The 20,637-nt window shown below is 42.6% G+C and overlaps 1 protein-coding gene across 1 annotated transcript in view; it reads left to right on the top strand.

The window, feature by feature from the left end:
- The window catches only part of APC4 (Transducin/WD40 repeat-like superfamily protein), a 465,104-nt gene that overhangs the window by 302,718 nt on the left and 141,749 nt on the right, over positions 1 to 20,637 (top strand). Inside the window, exon 15 of the mRNA XM_089373770.1 lies at positions 13,845 to 13,983. Coding sequence (XP_089229896.1) covers positions 13,845 to 13,983 — 139 coding nt within the window. The remainder of the gene's footprint in view (positions 1 to 13,844; positions 13,984 to 20,637) is intronic.

Genomic DNA, 20,637 nt, shown 5'->3' with positions numbered 1-20,637 from the left:
CTCCAATTCCTTCTTCGCCCTTGTTGGCGCAACCTTGGTCTCAGAAGCCTCTCCCTTGCTCTTCTTCCTCGGACACTGGCTCAGATAGTGACCCAGTTCCCCACAGTTGAAGCATTTGACCTTGGAGAGGTCCTTCTTTTTCTGTTTCTGCTGCTTTCCCTCAGATGCTAGGGCAACATCCTCCTCTTCCTCCTTCTTGACTATGATCCCTTTGCTGCTGCTTCCTGCCTTGCTTAGCCTTCTGATCTCTTCTTGGCGAAGAGCCGCTCACATTTCCTCCCAATTTGGAAGGGTCACCCTGCGCAATATTCTCTGGACAAACACCTCCTAGTCTTCTGAGATTGCGTTCAGGGTTGTTCTCGCCATCAATTCTTGATCCGGCATGGCCCCTATGGAAGTTAGCTGATCTCGGATCTCCTCAATCGACCGAGGAAGGTGTCGATTTGTTCTCCCTTTTGCATCTAGTATGTTCGCAACTGATTTTCTAGTAGCATCTTCCTTTGGATGGAAGTATGCTGATACAACTTCTTTAGGGCCTCCCACATCTCATTTGTCGTATTCTTCTCGACAATGTGTGGTACTACATTGTTCTTGACCCCGTGAAGGATGATGCTCTTGGGCCTCGCCATTGCGTCCTCGTACTTGTTGTTATCAATTGGGTCAACTGGGATCACTATTGTGCTCAAGGCGAATTGCTTGAGACGGTTCCTGTCTAGAACAGAGAAGATTCTGGCCTTCCAGACTACAAAGTTTGAGGCTTCGTCTAGTCTGTCTTGATCTCTTACCCCGTTCACTGCCATCTCGCTACTCCTTTACTTCCCTTTTGGAAGTTATCTGTGTCACTTGCTCTAAGCCTTGATTTCCCTCTTGGAAACCCGTCTGACAATGTCTAGATGCCCCCACTTCGATCCTTAGTGCAGCTACACCATTGATCCGGATTTCTTGGCTAGAAATCCTCGGCAGCAACTCCCTCCTCCTTGGTCTTGCCATGTTAGGCACTGTTCTGACTACAATACCCCACTAACTTCACTCTGCAACTTACCCACAACCTCCTAAGCTCCAACAAATTGAATGTTAGAGCTTCTAGGCTCCGCGCAATCCCGGCACCAACAAAATCTACACCCCCTGGTCACAAGCGTCAATCCTTCCTGACTGAGAAAGATGACCGGGCACTGCATAGGTCGAGTCTTCTCCCCTTTGCCACTGTGCTGATCCTCTTCCTGGCTCAAACTTGATGACGTAGGCCCTGCGTCACCCCTTCCTTGCTGCTTCTCTGCTAGGAACAACTTCTGTCACTCGGGACCACTGTTTTCTGCTGCTGCTGCTCTGCTCGGCTGATGTCATCAATTCTCCTGTGATCTGCAACCACTCTCTGATACCATGTTGGAATTTTTAAGTCTAACCCATTAGAAACCCTTCATGTACTTTCTGATTTATTTCTGCCTACTTGTTTTAATTAATTAACAAGTTATTTACCATGTAAATACTGAAAATAAATACAAATACATGCTCAACACATTACTGATCATCAACTGAAGGAAACAAAAACAAGCACACAAGTGACATCGTTGTTTTTGGACCAATGTGCTCGGAAAAACCCAAAGCGGGAAATCTGGTGTAGCTATCTGAGGGTTTCAATTATTAACCAATTTGCCAGTTTCAGAATACAATCTAGGTGCCAAAACCGACTCACCCAACTGAGAATAATCTCGGGAGTAGTACCTCTCAGTGGGAGACAGATGTTTTGACTGAAACCGTAGATAACCACTCTGACAACTCCCAACTCCAATCTGCCCCATTGAAACCCCAACATCAGCCTCTAGGGACTATATTAGCCCTTTTTGGCCTAGCGTTTGCCCAATGTCACCCTAGCTGGCCTTGCGTCAGCCTCTGGAGGCACTGCGTTAGCCCTTCGAGCCTCTACGTCACCCACGCTGGCTCTCTAAGGTGCTACACAACTCCTGGCTGCCTCTGCGTGAGCCCTGTCTGGCTCTACGTGAGCCTTTGGCTGGCTCGGCTTCCCTCTCTGCCGGCTTCTACGATGATCCTCCTGGTACTATCTCAGCCTCTCTGCTTCTGTATTCACTGCCCCTCAGCTGCAATCTTTGATCACTCTTTCGACTTCCTTAGCAAACCCTGCCCCAGAAAATCGAAATCTTGATCAACTCGGTGTATTCTCCAAGTGACCCTCAAGCCTCCTCTTATACTTTTCTCATTGAGAAATTCAACGACCGAGATTAAGTACCTAATCAAAGACTAAGATTAGATCTAGCTTGATCCATAACTTTTGGACCCTTCTAACACAGTTTTATATTAATTCACATTAATATTTTATTTTCCCTAAGTTTAGACTTAGGGACTCCATTAAAAATATTAATTATTTTAATATCTCTCAAACTGTTTAGAATTTGCCCAAACCATTTCTAGGTATTGGAGATCTCATTTGCTTTAGTCTCTCCAATTTTCGTGACTAGAGCACATCCGATGCTACCCCAAATCAACACGGTGATTTCCTCTTGCAGAATGGAGGATTGAGTCTTCGTTAGGCTTCCTGAGCCATTATGGAACTTCCTCCATAGAAGCGGGAGACATATGAGAAGATGGGTTGGGGACATGCTGCGCAAATTTCTCAGCTCTGCAATCACTGCAAGGGGGCACCCACTTCGGACTGGAAAGGGAGAAGGACAAGGAACAAATGGGGTGTTGGGCTACTCCTTTGCAATCTAAGGTGCCTCATGATCTGCAAGAGTTGGGGAGGAAGGGAAATCAAGAGGTTCACAGTATTGAGAAATATGAACCAAGCGTTTAAACTCTTCTCCCAAGAAGTCAAAATTCACAAGTTGTTCAAGAATTTCGTAATAGAGGTGAAGGAAGCGATCAACAAAGTCCTCAACTGATTCGCCAGGCTCCATTCTTAAACAACAATTTTTTTCGTGGAAATCCCGGTGGCTATACTTATCGAACGTTTTAGTCATTGTTTTGGCAAGCTGACTAGATGAATCGATAGGCTCAAAGGGTAATGTGTGACACCAGTGTTGAGCACGAACTTCGAATGTGAGGGTGAGTAATACACAACCCAGACATCTCTGGACTTTATTTCATGACGCTTGCAAAAAGTGATAAATTGATGCACATGTGCACGAAAAGATGGTTCACCCTCACCACCTAACTTCAACTTGGGCTGGTCATGAATAACTTCTGCGGGGATGGTACATTCGAACTTTGTAGAAAGACATCCCGAGATTATGATGTTAGGAAGAGTCAATTTTAAAGAAGAGATTGAAACTAGACTCTACGGGCACAACCTGTTGTCTAGTTGTCCTTGTAGTGCCATTTTGTTGATGGTGATGGACTCGTCAACAAAGGGGATCTCCTCGGTATGAAGTCCCAACTAGGCCTCACATCGTTAGTGTAGGAGTCCCATCCAGTACGATGGTCCAGTTGCCATTATCTTAGAGATTTGCCTTAGCTCTTGTTGCTCGGCACATGAGAGTGTTTTGTTTGTAACTTCAAAAGCGAGATGAGTATGCTTGGTGAGTGCATAATGTAACTTGTGTTTGGGTTCTCTTACTATAAAGGAGAGGGTAAAAGTGAGCCCCTAGATGAAAGGTAGTAGTACCACCCAGGGAGAGACACACGCTAGAACAACAAGGGTCTGTCCAACATCCAACGGAGTAGTCCACAACGAATGCGACAGTCGTTAAAACTAAGGTGTAGGGGAAAACACATACACCATCCAGTAGAGTAGTCCACACAGAGGTGACAGTCGTTATAACCAAGAAAACTAGAATGATCTGTCTAATGTTTGGTGGAGTAGTCCACATGGACGAGACAATAGTGATAAACAATATAACACATCTTCAACAATGTAAGTACTGAAATAACCAAAGTAGTTTTACTATCTTAGTATAGGTTAAGCAAATATGCGTTACAAATGTTTAAAGAGTAGTCTTACAAACATCTACAAAACATGCGTGAAGATGTGCTGGCTTGAAACAGGCTTTTGAATTAAGAAAAATTCCCAAGACACATCTGTACACCATACATCACTAGTTCCAGTAGTGGGACATTGGAGCCACTCCTCGCTCCTCAAAGAACAGACTACAGACTTTCAAGGCCATGTGGGAGGAGCCAAGTTGAAAAGTCCCTTGCTCATACAATGGGAGGGGTATATCTAGCCAAGGGTGATGCTTGACCCTTGTGACTCTTGGACTACCCTCGTGACTGTTCAACTTCCCATGACTTTTCAACTGACATGACTATTCAACTTCTATGTGCATCCATTGAACTTCACTTTACATTACATTCAGTTACAACGGATAAGGCCCATAATGGTGATGTGGTCAAGACAAATCATGGCACAACACGACATGACATTGCTGACATGTACTTCCTGATTGTGGTGTCCATGTTGAGCTGCTGCACTGCTCAGTGATGGATGTACTCTGGTGTGCTTTGTATTCTCCTCCGCATGGCACAGTGCTACAAGGTTTTCGATGGTCTTGGTCTTGCTTGATGGTTCAATGCATGTGTTCCCTTTGTCTTGTTGTTTGGTATGCTTGGTACGTCCATCCAACTGCAAGCATGTCTTCTAGCATGTGTGCTCGTCCTTCATCCTGTTCGTCATCTTACCATGATCTACCAGTGCGCCTGTTTCTACAATTCACTCATGACGGGATGACATCAAATCCAAAACCTCCTAGTCTAACATGATGCATTGTTCTTGTGTTCCGGGTGACAAGACAGGCGTACAACTCACTGAGACTGCGCAGTGATCACTAGGAGGCTGAATTGCACAGTGAGAGTCACTAGTGTTAGCTGCAAGGTGGGACCTTGAGGGTGGCAGCTCCTGCGCAGTTTTCAAAGGGAAGACAGAGCGGGCCTGCAGAGGGACTATTGGTCAGGACTGTAGAATTTTCAGAGGGAAGGCAGAGTAGTGCTGTAGAGGGACTGTTGGTTAGGACTGCACAATTTTCAAAGGGAAGGCAGAGCAGTGCTGTAGAGGGACTATTGGCCATGACTGCGCATTTTTCAGAGGGAAGACAGAGCATTGTTGCAGAGGGACTGTGTGAAAATTCCTAGATCTAACAATCTCAAGAATCCTACTGTAACCAATTGAATCTATTTCACCTAGATCGTAAATTACAATACAAACTTATTTAAGATTTCTTCTTGAAACATTGAAGTAAATTACTAAAGCAACCTACACCAAATTAAATATGTTTCCGAGACATAGAAACTGAGCAAGCAAATACAAACACATAGGACACCGTTATTTTTGGACAAATGTGACTGGAAAAATCCAACTTGGGAAAACGGGTGCAACATTGAGGGTTTTATTTTATTATGCATCAGTGAAATCTAAGTACATCTATGGATGGCCAACTGACAATCCAAACAGCAAGAAAATCTTGTAGAGATATTCCCTAAGTGATCTCCACACGTGTTGCCTTCACTTGCGTTCCTGCACTTGCACGTTCTTGCAGTCATGTTCCTGCACTCTCGTTCTTGCACTCGCGCATCCCTGCACTCGCGAGTTCCTTCACTCTCGAGTTCCTGCAGTTGCATGTTCCTTCACTGGGAATAACTCAACCTCTTACAACTGCCTCTCTGGATTTGGAAATATTCTTCCGGATCACTGTACCTGCCCCTCTACTGCAAAAGATCTCTTCGATTAGAATTTCCTCCTGAGAACTTCTCACTTCAGAAATTTGATCTCTTGATCTCTCGGTGTATTTTCCAAATGACCCTCAATCCCCTTCTTATATATTCCTGTTAGACAACCAATGGCCTAGATTAAGTCCTAATCAAATGCTCATATCATTTTGACTTGATCTCTGTCTTTATCTAGAAGATTCACCCACAATTAGATTAATACCCATTAATAGTTTAATTTTCTTAAGTTTAGACTTAGGACTCCATTAAAAATTTTAATTATTTTAATATAATCGTCTCTGAGTGGAATTTCCCAAAATGGTTTTTGGATTTTTTGGAATGCATGTGCCCAATCCTCCCTGCAAAATTTGAGGCTTAGAGTACATTTGATGCTACCCCCAATCAACACTCCCTCTTATCGAAGAATGTGCTCTAGCAATATATTGCTAACGCATACTGCTCTGACTTTGAAGCATCATCCTTTGCGCTACTGATGTCTGACATGCTGTCCACCAATGTTGCTACTGTACTGCTGCCTTTGACACTGCCACTGCCAATGCTACATGTGTACTACAACTCCCTCTCAAATGTTGTATCTGCGATGTTGCTAGCACTGTCACTGCTAACACTACATCCTTACTGTAACTCAGTTGCTGAGAGAAGTAACTGAAAACACCGAAAATTGGATAAGTATCCCGTGGATATACCTCGGTGTTGAAAGCCTGACTGCTGCTATTCCCAAACTGTCTTCTGAAGCCACTGCGCCGCTGAAGGTCTGTATTGTGCCTGCATGCACTGCTGCCTCTTTGCTCTGCGCTGCTCAAGTTCTGGTGCTGCTAACTACTGCATTTGTCGCTCCAACATTCTATGGCACCAACTGAAAACTCCTCCATCTCGCTACTACTGATCATGGGCTCCCGTAGCAAGGTGATATCGAACTACAGTTCTAAATCAGCCCATCTCCCTCTTGGAGGTATCTTCGCTGTCATGGCGAACTCCTCCTCCTGTTCGATCTTTGCGGTTGCAACCTTAGAATCACGCTTCTCATCCTTGTCCTTTTTCTTCAAGGGTCACTGGGATGCATAGTGACCCATCTTGCCACATCTGAAACACTTCACCTTGGAGATGTCCTCCTTTCGTTTCTGTTGCCTTTGCTGCCCCTTTGTTGCAAGCAATGTATTATCCTCCTCCTCTACTTTGGGCTTCGACCCACTGCTGCTACTTCTGTCAAGTCTGACCTTGACTAGGTCTCTCCTCAAATTTTCTTGTTTTAGAGCTGCCCACATCTCATCCCAATTAGGCAATGTTGCTCTGCCCAGGAAACTATGGACAAAGGCTTGCCACTTATTCGAGACAAAATTTAGGGCTAGTCTCACTAACTCCAAATCTTGAGGTGTATGCCCTGTAGTCGACAACTCATCACGGGTCTCCTTCAGCTTTGTGAGGAATGGATCCACACATTCTCCCTTATGCATCTGCGCAGAGCTCAACTTCTGTTGCAAGTACATCTTCCACTGCTCAGAAGATCCCTGATACAATGTGGCCAAAGCATCCCACATCTCCTTAGCAGTTGCTCTGCTAGCAATGTGGCACACCACGTGATCCTTGACTCCATCTAGGATCATCCTCTTGGCCTTTGCCATTTTAGCTTTGTTCTTCTTCAGCGGATCTGCATCTGCAGGGACAACTACCACATTATCAACATACGTCTTGAGGGCATGCTCATCTAGAAGGAAGGACATTCTAGCCTTCTAGATGACGTAGTTGGAAGCTTTGTCCAACTTGTTCTGCTTCCTTCTTCCGACAACTTTAATGCCCAACACTCAGGTTGTAGAAAACTCCATCCCTCTAGCTCTGTGCTGATTCTCTGCGTGGTTCTGTCTGCCTTGGCAAATTCTCGATCCAATAGTCTTATCTCTCTGTCGGTAGAAATTCTGACTGTAGATAAACTGATAATGCAATATAACTAAAGCAAAATACTTTAATCTACTTCTACAATCAAACTTGCGAAAGCTTAATAGATTTGAACAAGATCAAGCAGAACACATATAACTAGAAGAAGAATCAATGCACATGAAACACAGAAGAATACTCAAGGGAAAGCCTCAGCGAAAAGCCCCACTATCTGTATTATCATACAAGGTGGAAATACATCAAGATTATCATACAACTGTTTCTCCTGGGTGATCCTACTGTTACCAAGTGTAACACTGATCACTCACACTGATCTCACACCCTGTAAAATTGCGCAATCCTCAAGGAACCTTCTCCTTCTGCATGGATGAGTTTCCTTTATAGGAAAACTCATACAACTGATAGTACAATGTCCCTGTCTTTAATCTCAACTTGGTCTTTCTCAGAATAGACATGCATGAGTTATTTATGAGAGAATCTTCAGTGATCTAGATTACAGTAGTTTGATGCATGCTTTCATTAACTGATTGAACTCACAATTTGTTCCTCAAACTGTTTGGAACTAATTTAACTAGACTTAATTCAGTAAACTGAGCTAACTAATTACAACTCAAATACAACTCAACCTTATCTCCTTAATTAAGGGATAATCTCCTTAATTTAAGGGATAACTGTTGCATGACTTCACAAAGACTTCTAACTTGAATTTCTCCAACTAATTAACTCAAGATGAATTAATTAATTATTTTTCAAGCAACTGGCAAGACTAAATTCAAATTTTAATTCAAGGACAAATTAAAATTGGAATATACTGGATTCTATTTTTATCATTTCTTGTTGCTATTTTAACACTTTCAACTCACTCAGAGAGAGACACCCACGAAAGTATAGCCCTCCTGGCTAGAACTACACAATTCCTTAGTGGATTCAAACTGCTGCTTGCTGCAGCGAGTTGGCCCTTGCTTTAGTGCTAGATCTACTCTTCTTGTTGCACATCAACACCTTCAATACCGTGTGAATATTCCTAGTTCTAACAATCTCAGGAATTCTACTGCAACCAACTGAATCTACTTCACCTAGATCGTAAATTACATTACAATATTATTTCGGATTTCTTATTGAAACATTGAAGTAAATCACTGAAGCAGCCTACACCAAATTAAATATGATTCTGAAACATAGAAACTGAGCAAGGAAATACAAACACTTAGGACACTGTTATTTTTGGACAAATGTCCCTGGAAAAACCCAACTTGGGAAAACCAATGCAACAGTGAGGGTTTTATTTTATTATGCAGCAGTGAAATCTGAGTACATTTATGGATGCCCAACTGGCAATCCAAATAGTAAAAAATCTGGTAGAGATACTCCCTAAGCGACCCCGACACTCATGTTGCCCGCACTCGCGTCCTTGCACTTGTGCGTTCCTGCACTTGCACGTTCCTGCACTCGCGTTCCTGCACTTGCGCGTTCCTACACTTGTGAGTTCCTACACTTGCGCGTTCCTGCACTCGCGAGTTTCTGCACTTGTGCGTTCCTGCATTCGCGTGCTCTTGCATGCGCGAGTTCCTGCACTGGGATTAACGCACGCGTTCGTGCACTCGCGAGTTCTTGCACTAGGAATAACTCAACCTCTTGCGACTGCCTGTTCAGATCTAGAAATCTTCCTCCGGATCACTGTCCCTGCCCCTCTACTGCAAAAGATCTCTTTGATCAGAATTCCCTCCTAAGAACTTCTCACTTTAGAAATTCGATCTCTTGATCTCCCAGTGTATTTTCCAAATGACCCTCAAGCCCCTTGTTATATCTTCTTTTTGGACAACCAGCGACTTAGATTAACTCCTGATCAAAGGCTCAAATCATTTTGACTTGATTGTTGATTTTTGGTAGCATCGAATGTGCTCTAGCCATGAAAATTGGTGGAGAGGCTAAAGCACATAAGATCTCCAAGGTCCAGAAGTCGTTTTGAGAAATCCCTTCTAGATGAGGAGTTATTAAAATAATTAATATTTTTAATGGGTTCCTAAGTCTAAACTTAGGAAAATAAAAATATTAATGGGTATTAATAAAGATAAGGATGAGAAGCTTCTAAGAGACGAGGATCAAGTCTATTTTAATTTCAACAGTTGATTAGAGACTTAATCTCGGTCGTTGATTCGTCAACAGGAAAATTATAGGAGAAGACTTGAGGGTCATTTGGAAACACATTGGCAGATATTCAGTATCCCAAGGAAAATCGATTTTCACTGAGGGTGAAATCGATTTTAGGGGGAGAGTTGTAGGGTGGAGGAAGAGGGGGTGATTAGCAGCAGTCAGGGAGCTCAGAAGAGATTGTGCAGGGACTTTGAGAGACAATGCAGAGGGAGATGCAGAGCACAGAGATTCAGTGGATGACGCAGAGAAGGAAAGAGCACGCAGACTAATGCAGTAGGGAAAGGAAGTCCTGCAGGGTGTCAGAAAGTCTCAGAGAAAAGTCTCATGTGTTTTCTCCTAGTGTCTATGCAATTTTTTTTTGTAAAAGCGATTATTGCTGAAGATTAATAAAACCCTCCTCTGCTGCACCGATTTTCCCACATTGGGTTTTTTCGGGGACAGTTGTCCAGAAATAACTGTGTTAATGTGTTTGATTCTTGTGCATATATTTGTTTTTGTATAATGGCGTGATATCTGCAGCAGAATTTATTTTAATATTTACTGAAGGAATTTCATAATTAACTTATTGAGAATTAACTAGGTAAAATAAATTTGTTGCTGTAGTAATAGAATTCCTGTTTCGAAATTTTCACATTGATCTTCGTCTTTATCTAGAAGATTCACCCACCATTAGATTAATACCCATTAATATTTTGATTTTACTATGTTTAGACTTAGGAACTCCATTAAAAATATTAGTTATTTTAATTTTAATATAATAGTCTCTAGGTGGAATTTACCAAAATGGTTTCTGTGTTCTTTGGAATGCATGTGCCCAAGCCGCCTTGCAAAATTTGAGGCTTAGAGCACATCCAATGCTACCCCAAATCAACAGACTGTTGGTCATGACTGCGCAATTTTCTAGGAACAGTGCAGGATATTTAGTAGGGGAACTGCCAAATGTTGATTTTGGGGTAGCATCAGATGTGCTCTAGCTCTGAAATTTTGTGGAGGGGCTAGAATACATAAGATCTCCAAGACCCAGAAATTGTTTGGAGAAATTCCACCTGGAGCGAAGCTTCTAAGAGACGAGGATCAAGTATGTTTTAATCTTAGTCGTTGATTAGGAACTTCATCTTGGTCGTTGATTTGTCAACAAGAAAAGTATAAGAGGAGGCTTGAGAGTTAGTTGGAGATACATCGAGTGATCAAATCAATTCAATTTTTCGAGGACGTGGTTTGCTGAGAAAATCGAACTAGTGATCTGAGTTGCAGCAAGAGGGGCATAAGCAGAGATTTGGATCAGAAAGGAGTTCTGAGACAAAGAGTACCAGACAGAGAGGCATCAATAGCATTAGAGAGGCTGCGTAGAGGCCTATGCAGCCTAGGAAGGGGCTCACACAGTGCTGCCACAGGGTAAGAGGGTCTCTTGTAGTGGCAGTGTAGGATATTCGTCAGAAGTTCGAGATTTTGTTGGAGAAACGAGGTTTGGGCCGGGAGGGATGAACAATAGTCTTTCTCCAACAAATCGATCTAGCAGAAGGGGTGATGCAATCTCCTAGTGCCAAGACGTTGGCCCAAACAGAGGGTCTCTTGTAGTGGCAGTGTAGGATATTCGTCAGAAGTTCGAGATTTTGTTGGAGAAACGAGGTTTGGGCCGGGAGGGATGAACAATAGTCTTTCTCCAACAAATCGATCTAGCAGAAGGGGTGATGCAATCTCCTAGAGCCAAGACGTTGGCCCAAACAGTGATTGCGCTAGGCTTTCACAGTGTTTGTTGGAGTCAGGCCATATAGTGGATCAATTGTGACTTGGAGAACAAGGTAAACCCTTGTATGTATTTCTTGCAGCCAAGACTTCTCTGAAAGGTTAGCTGGTGTGCGAGGCAACTTGTTGTACTCAGATTCTGCTTGCTTAATAATACAAACCCTCTATTTACTGCACCGATTTTCTCGCATTGGGTTTTTCCAGGGACGTGTTGTCAAAAATAACGGTGTCTCTTGTGTGTTTGTCTCATCTATTGTTTCAGTTTATGATTTGTATGTTAGTACCCTGTAGTAATATTTTTTATCATTGTTTGTAATTAAATAACTTGTTGAATGAAATAACAAGTAGGAGATGATAAACCAGTGACTTTAGTAGGATTTATGTTTGTATAGATTTAGAAATTTTCACATGGTATCAGAGCATTGCAGATCATAGGATACTGAAGCCATTTGCCAGGAGATCCAACCAATCTGCTACAGAGAGGCAACTGTCCCGAGTGACAATGTTGTTTCAGAGCCAGAAGAGCAGCTGAAGGAGTGACGTAGAAGCTCATGCAGTGCCTGCGTCAGCTTTCTGAGCCAGGAGGAGGAGACACAACAACCAAGAGGAGCCCACGCAGTGACTACGTCAGCTCTCTGGGCCAATGCAGAGCTTGAGGGGCTCAGATCAGTCAGTTGCCAAGGTAGTAGGAGCAATGCAGATTCGATTTGTGGTGCTGGCGGGACGCAGTGACTGTTGTTGCAGAACAATGTCTATGGAGACAAAACTGAGGTAGAGGGAGTCACTGCCTTGACGAATTTCTTGCCAAAAGAAATCTAAGTCCGGGTTGTTGAGAAACAGCAAAGGAGGATTGGAGAAGGGGTGATTCGATTTTATTTGACGGGAGGATTTTCGTGAAGGAAATCATAACTCAGAGGGAGTCTGGAAAGAACTTGTTCCTTAGAGGGTTTCTAGCACCAATGAAATCCAGATTCGAGTCTTGCTGCGACAGCAGTAAGAGAGGGAGAAAAGAACCTGTTATACACTTATTTGAGCAGAGATGGCAGTCAATGGACTAAGGGATCAGGACAGGTTTGATGGAGCATCCAACTTTGTCATCTGGAAGGCTAGGATCCTAGCTGTCTCGAACAGTAATTGCATCAAGAATTATGCCTTGGAAGTGCTGGCTGTACTGGTCGATCTTGATCCTCTCAAGAAATACAAGGAGGCTAAAGCGAAGGTGAAGTGTATGATCTTGGACGGGGTCAAGGATCATGTGATCCCACATATTGCTGAAAAGGAAATAGTAAGGGAAATGTGGGAGGCATTGACCACCTTGTAAGAGGGAACTTTCGTTCAACAGAAGATGTTGCTTGAGAACCAACTGAGACAGTATCAGATGTAGAAGGGAGAAGAAATCGATCCCTTCCTTCTCAGGTTGCAAGGGATTTGAGCTAGCTGACTTTTGTGGGGTCTACACCAGAGCCTAAGTTCATTGTCAGGACTACACTGAAAGACAACCGCTGGTCAAACAAGCAAAAAAGGTGAAAAGACTTCACAAGAGCTCATGGGGTGAACTTGAGTGTTTGCAACCATCAAAGGAAAAACCAAGGAAGGCTCTGAAATTTGGATGCAAGCCAAAATTTTGGATGGTGTTGCAGCCGCTACAACACCATCCATTTCATTAATTAAAATCATAAATCAAGGAAAAATTCTAACAAATATTTTTGCAACCAGCAAGTAAATCAGCGAGGAAGTGAAGGGGTTGCTTGCTATCAAGCATGAAAAATTGATCACAAGTGTTTCCTACGTTCTTTTCAGCTGACTTAACTTGCTGATCTGAACCTTTGTTGCATAGATAGGTGTAAATAGTCGTTAATTTGTGAAAGTTGTAGTGTCTATTCCATGTTTTATGATTTATGATTAATTAATGTTTTCTAGTTTGGTGCCCAAACAATTGCTCTTGGTGATTTCTTTTTGTTTTTTAAATTATATATAACAAGAACTAATAAATCCAGATTTAGGCTGAGAAAAACCCATTACATTTCAATGGAAAATGTTAGATGACTTTGGAAAGTACCCTTACGGTTGGCAAAGCACTGATTCAAAGTGAGAGAGGATTTGAGGAAGGTGATATTGGCTCATAATCTTACAGTCATCTGTTCTCCTCTTAGCTTTCATATTAGAATTCTTGGGTGATAACAAGGTCACTTCCAATCCTCTGGGATTGGTTCATTTTGCTATAATCAGTTGATATTTTCAATCATTGTGTCTGTGCCTTTCCATTTACACGTTTCTGCCCTTTTGTTTGCTTGGATTATGCTATTGTAGGGTAACTTATTTGCCCTATTAGGGTTCGTTCTAGTTTTCTTATGGTCACCTTTCTTTTGTTGCAGTTGTAAGGAGGCTTTCTTTATGCCCTTTAAAGTGGTTTCTCAAAAGTTGTGTTGCGAAGGCATAATGTTGCTTTCTTATGTTTCGAATTCATCTAGAACAATTCAATTTAAGGAGCCTGTATCTATTTCATATTATGAGGTATGCATTCTTAATACTTTTAATTTGAAATCACAATAATTATTGCTGAAGAGGACTTTGAGAATATTATATGCTTGAAATGGAAATGCATAATTTATGCTGCGTGGTTATATTGTAGAATGATAAGAAACAATATCATATTAATTTCATTTTTCTGTACAAAATGATCAACAATTTGAATGGAGCTTAACCATTGTACTATTTTGTACACTTATTTATGAGACATCAGGCCTTTTGTATTTCTTAGGGTCATGTTAACAGCTAAACTAGCATCTCGGTGGAAAATCCTGATCCCAAAAGCCACCTTAAGGTAACATGTAGGAGTTGTATCATTATCACCTCAATAGAAAGTCCTCTTCACTTTTGGCTGGTCCTCAAGAGGCCAAAGGGGTAATCCCTTTAGATGTACAATTGATTATAATGGGAGCTTAAGTAAATTTTAAAAATGATTAAACAAGAAATGCAAAGGCTTACTAGAACAATGAAATAAATAAATCGAACAAAGATATAACATACAAAGCATAAAGGATCCAATTACTTAGTGATATAATGCTATGAATTGATTAACCGTTAGTAAGGTAAGAACATATCATATCAATCAACTTATATACTAATATAATGAAGAATTTAGTGGATTAAACTCAAAATATGGTTTATGATATATAGTGAAGGGGAATTTCCAGATTTGAGAGTTAATACTGAAAACTGCTTGATCAATCCCTTTGATGAAATGACGACAAGCTTGAAGAGATACGTTACAAACATAATTAAATGATGTACAAGAAAAAAATCCAAATAAATGTTTGAATATACACGCTTAGGATTTTATTAAGAATTTGGTTAAGAAAATAAGATACTTAAATTGTACCCAAGTCATGTTTTTGTTAGAATACTTAAATTGTACCCAAGTCATGTTTTTGTTAGAATATTCACCAATACTGAGAGATAGGGTGAATCAGTACTTGCACTTTTCAACAATTTTAATCATATCATGTAAACATTAAAAGTTAATTGTACCATTCAACAATGCATAACATCACACACTGTACACGAGATCTTTATGTGGAAACCCAAACGGGAGAAAACCAAGGAACACTTTTAATATATATTGTGAAAATTCCTCAACTAGAATTCCTACTGCAGCAAACTGATGTTACCTCTCCTACTTGTTAATCCGTAAAAGCTATTTACTCTGTACTATCGTAAATATCGAAGTAAATACTACTGCAGCCTTCACTTAATTAAAATATATGCGGAAACAAGACATTGTGTAAGAAAGAAAATACAACACAAACGACATCGTAGTTTTTGGACAAATGTCCCTAGAAAAACCCTATGCGGGAAAACTGGTGCAACAGATCTAAGGGTTGTATTATTATGCAGTAGTAAATCTGAGTACAATTCTTGGATGCTCAACTAGCAATCTGATACAGAGAGAAACTGGACAAAACGAATGGTGAAATGCTCTCATCCTACCACTGGGAGAATCTGAGTCTGATCATGCTGAATTGGAGCCTCTGCGTACCCTCTGTGCAGAACTGTGTCACTCCCACGCAGTTCTTGTGTCACCCCTGCTGGGTATCATGCTGCTCCTTCTCTGGATCCTCTGTTGGCTGCAAAAATCCGAATCTCTGCCTCCCGGTTTCACACCTCGACTCCCTGCTACTAAAACTCGATTTCCTTAGCAGGAATTCGACTTCCCTCTAAGGCTTGCGCTGCCACTGCGTCTGCTTTGTGTGGGCCAGTGTCTGCCTCTTTCTGGACGTCGTTCTGCCCTCTCTCTGCCTCGTACACTCCGGCCTAGGAAGACTTCCTTCTTCCGGATACTCACTGCCCCTCACTGCAAGAAATCTACTTGATTAGAATTTCCTCCTGAGAACTTCTCACTTTAGAAATTCGATCTTTTGATCTCTGTGTGTTCTCCAAATGACCCTCAAGTCGCCTTAAATAATCTTCTCGTTGACATTCAATGGCCCAGATTAAAAGATAATCAATGGCTAAGATCATTTTAGCTTGATCCTTGTCTTCTTCTAGAAGTTACACTCACAATTATATTAATACCCATTAATATTTTTAATTTCCTAAGTTTAGACTTAGGGTCCCATTAAAAAATATTAATTATTTTAATAAAATTGTCTCTGGGTGGAATTTCCCAAAACACTTTCTGGGTTCTTTGGAATACATGTGCCCAAGCCTTCCTGCAAAATTTGAGGCCTAGAGCACATCCAATGCTACCCCAAATCAACACTCCCTCTTAACAAGGAATGCGCTCTAGCAATATACGCTGCTGCATACTACTCGGAATGTGCTCTAGCAATATGCGCTGCTGATGTTTGACATGTTGTCCACCAACTACTGCGTTGCTGATGTTTGACATGTTGTCCACCAACTATTGCGCTGCTGCTGCAACTGTACTGCTGCTGACACTGCCACTGTCAACATTGCATACATACTACAACTTCCTCTCAAGTGCTGCATCTGTGTTGCTGCTAGCACTACCATTGCCAACTGCCACTGCACTGCATATTGTTGCTGCTACTCAATCAATAATGGAAAAACACCCAAAATCACTGAATTAATTGTATTCAGTATGATGCCACATGAACGCTGGAGCCTAACTGTGGCTAGTCTCTACACTGACCCTCTGAATCTACTACGCTGCTGCTGATCTTTGCTCTGTGCCATCTGCATTGCTTCCAACTTTGCTCTGCCATCTACATTGTTTCCAACTTTTCTTTGTGCTGCTTAGACTCTGGCGTTCCTAGCCACTGCAACTGTCTCTCCGACACTCCTCTGCATCATCCAACACTAGTCCATTTTTGTACTTCTGATTTGGGCTCCCGTAGCAAGGAAATGATCCTAGAGGTGGGAACCTCAAGGATCCTGCCCATTTGTAGCTCATTTGAACTACAACTCCAAATCAGACCACATCTTTCCTGGAGGTATCTTGGCTATCATGGTGAACTCCTCTTCGATCTTTGCGGGTGCAACCTTCGGATCGTGTTTCTCATCCTTGTCCTTCTTCTTGAGAGAACACTGAGTAGTGTAGTGACTCATCTCACCACACCTGAAACACTTGATCTTCGAGACGTCTTTCTTACGTCTCCATTGCTCCTGCTATCCCTTCGATGCAAGGGCTACATTATCCTTCTCCTCCTTGGGCTTCGACCCACTGTTGTTGCGTCCGTCAAGTTTGACCTTGACTAAGTCTCTCCTCAGCTCCTCTTGTTTTAGAACTGCCCACATCTCATCCAATTGGGCAACGCTGCTCTGCCCAGGATACTCTGGAAAAAGACCTGCCACTCATCTGAGACAGAATTGAGGACCAGTCTGTTGAAAAATCTAGGGCAAAGTAGTGTAGTGTTATTCTTCGTTACTTGATAACAATTTGTGGAGTCTTTTTACTTTACTTGTTAGCTTAATAATCTTCTTTTTCTTATTAAGGCATGTGTGTGTACTTCATCAAACTGCTACCAAAACATAAGAACATGAATACAAGATATTGGCTCTCTACCAGGGTCAAAACCTCTCTTCTCTTGAGAGGAAAACCCTTTAGTGAATTTCTCTTATTGAAGCTTCTATTGATCAATGCCAAACCCTAGGCACCTGACAAGAGTACCCTCCAAGCAAAAGTCAAGTCCTTCCTTCTTTCTACACCTTATTCCCCGACTGTTCTTCCAGCACTTTGTTCTCTAGAACTTGTCCTGCTCTTTCCGACACTTCGTTCTCTTACTATGAATCTTGTGTTGATTTGGGGAGCATCGAATGTGCTCTAGCCATGAAACTTGGTGGAGAGGCTAAAGCACATGAGATCTCCAAGACCCAGAAATGGTTTGGGCAAATTCTAACTGGTTTGGGAGATATTAAAGTAATTAATATTTGTAATGGAGTTTCTAAGCCTAAACTTGGGAAAAATAAAATATTAATGGGTATTAATATAAAACTGGGTTAGAAGGTTCCAAAAGTCATGTATCAAACCAAATCTAATCTTAGTCGTTGATTAGAGATTTAATCTTGGCCGTTGAAGGACCAACATGAAAAGTGTAAGAAGAAGCTTGAGGGTTAGATGGAGAACACACCAGAGTGATCAGTCATTCATTTTGCTAGAGCGGGGTTGCTAAAAAAAAGTGAATAAGTGATTAGCAGTGAGGGGCAGTGAGTATTGGACAGAGAGGCAGAGACAGTACTAAGAGACCAGCGCAGAAGCAGAAAGAGGGAGAGCAGTAGCCAGTTCAGGCCACACAAAGCCTAGTAGAGACAGTGCAGAGGCCAGAGGGATTGCTTCATCCAGGCAGAGACTGCTGGAGCGACGTAGAGGGTCCCAGAGGCTGCACAGTGCCTCAGAGGGCAGACGCAGAGGGTCCTGGGGCTAACATAGAGGCCAGAAGGGCCATCGCTAAGCTTCAGAGTCATCGAAGTGGGTTTCGTGGGACAAGTTTTCTGAATACCTATTTCCGAATATTGAGGTATTGCAACTGTGTATTTTTCTCTGTCGGGTGAGCCGGTTAGGCACCGAGTTGTACTCAAGGAAATACTGCATAACAATAAACCCTTAGAATAGCTGCACCGGTTTTCCCGCATTGGGTTTTTCCAGGGACATTTGTCCAAAAATAACGGTGTCACTTGTGTGTTTGTTTTCTTTCAGCTGGTGATCTGTAGATGTTGTGATCTCTATTGTGTGATCTGTAGATGTTGTGACTTTATTGTGTTTATTTCGATATTTAAATGTTTTAAATAGCTTGTTCAGAATTTACAAGTAGAAGAAATAAACCACTAGAATAAAGTTTAATTTTCTAACGGATAGACTTAGAAAATTCAACATGGTATCAGAGGGAGGTTGCAAATCATAGGAGAGATGAAGGCGTTGGCTGAGCAGAGCATTTGCAGTAGATTCAGCTGTCCGGAGTGACAAAGTTGATCCTTGCAGAAAGTGATAGAGGAAGGGTTGACGCAAAGGGATTACGTCATCAGTTCGCGCCTAAGAGAGGCCAGCGTAGAGGCCGAGGAGGGCAAAAACAGGTTCACACAGAGGCCAGGAGGGCTGATGCAGTTGGCTGAGGGAGCTGTTTTGTTGGTGTTGGGATTTTCCAGAGCCAAGATGCTCAATCCTTCAGTGGCTAGGGCAAAGGAAGTTGTGGACAGTTTGCAGGAGTGAAGCTAGTGGGGTACTGTGGTTAGAACAATACCTAATAGGGAAAAACCAAGGTAAGGGAGTTGCTGCCGAGGTGGATTTCTAGCCAAGGAATCCAGATCAGTGTTGCAGTTGCATAGACGATCAGAGAGGGGCAACTTGACGATTGGCAGAAGGATTTCCAGGAGGGAAATCAAGATTCAGAGGGAGTCCATAAGAGAACTTCCAGACGGGAAGTAGAGAGACTTGGAGGAGTCGAACTGAGAACTTGCAGACGGGAAGTAGAGAGACTTAGCAAGAGTCGAACTGAGAATTTCCAGAGGGGAAGTAGAGAGACTCGGAGGAGTCAAACTGATAACTTTCAGATGGGAAGTAGAGAGATCCAACAAGAGTCGAACCAAGAACTTCCATGTGGGAAGTAGAGAGATTCGGAGGACTCGATAGAGAAGTGCAGAGAGATGGCCGTGAATGGGTTGAGAGATCAGGACAGGCTGGACGGAGCGTCCAACTTTATGGTTTGGAAGGTCAGGATCTTGTCCATTCTAGACAGACATCGTATCAAGGGCTTCGCCTTGAGAGTAATGGCTGTCCCAGTTGACCCAGTAGCTAATGAAAGGTACGAGGAGGAAATGACTAAGGCAAAGTGCATCATCCTTGATGGAGTCAAGGATCATGTGGTCCAACATATTGTCGAGAAGGAAATGACAAAGGAGATGTGGGACACTTTTAAGACATTGTACCAGTATACTTCTGTGCAGAGGAAGAAGCTCCTGGAGAATCAACTAAGGTCATACTAGATGCAGAAGGGAGAGTAGATAGATGTCTTCTTCATTTGGTTGAAGGAGATCCATGACCAACTGACTTCCATAGGGTCCAAGCCAGATCAAGAGTTGATGCTGAGGACCACACTTAACGCAGTCTTCGAGGAGTGGGAGACATTTGTGCAAAGCATACTGGATAGGGCGAGTCTTCCAGATTGGGAAGAATTGTGGGTGGCTCTTCGTCAAGAAGAGATTATACGGCTGACCAAGATGGGAAGTAGCAGCAAAGGGGTCAGGATCAAGAAGGAAGAGGCTCTGGCATCTACGAGAAAGCAGGAGAAGGGGAAGAAGAAGGACCTCTCCAAGGTCAAGTGCTTCCACTATGGGGGACTGGGTCACTATGTGAATCAGTGTCCGGGGAAGAAGAACAAGGGAGAGGCTTCTGAGTCTAAGGTAGCACCAATGAAGGCGGAGAAAGAAGTCGAGGAGGATGATGATTGTGCCATGAGTGCTCATGTGCTACTTGAGAGGAAGTGGGGAGGCATTGAGCTGTAGTCAGGAGGACTATAGGCGATGAGGGGCAGGATCCTTGAGGTACCCAACCTCTTGGATTATACCTTGCTACGAGAGCCCTGAAGAGGAGTAACAGGACTGGCGGATGTAGGTAGAAATAGATGCAGATGAAGTGGCAAAGAGTGCTACAGTGTAGGTGTCCCCAGACAATGTGAGGTTAGCAGGTTGCAACAGTGCGAGAGGCATAAG

The sequence above is a fragment of the Pinus tabuliformis genome, chromosome 8 (assembly GCF_031772625.1).
Source record: "Pinus tabuliformis cultivar Carrire ecotype Pingquan chromosome 8, CPIR1, whole genome shotgun sequence".
Lineage (NCBI taxonomy): Eukaryota > Viridiplantae > Streptophyta > Pinopsida > Pinales > Pinaceae > Pinus > Pinus tabuliformis.
Note: the sequence above shows the minus strand (reverse complement) of the source record. Positions and strands in the feature narration are given on the sequence as shown.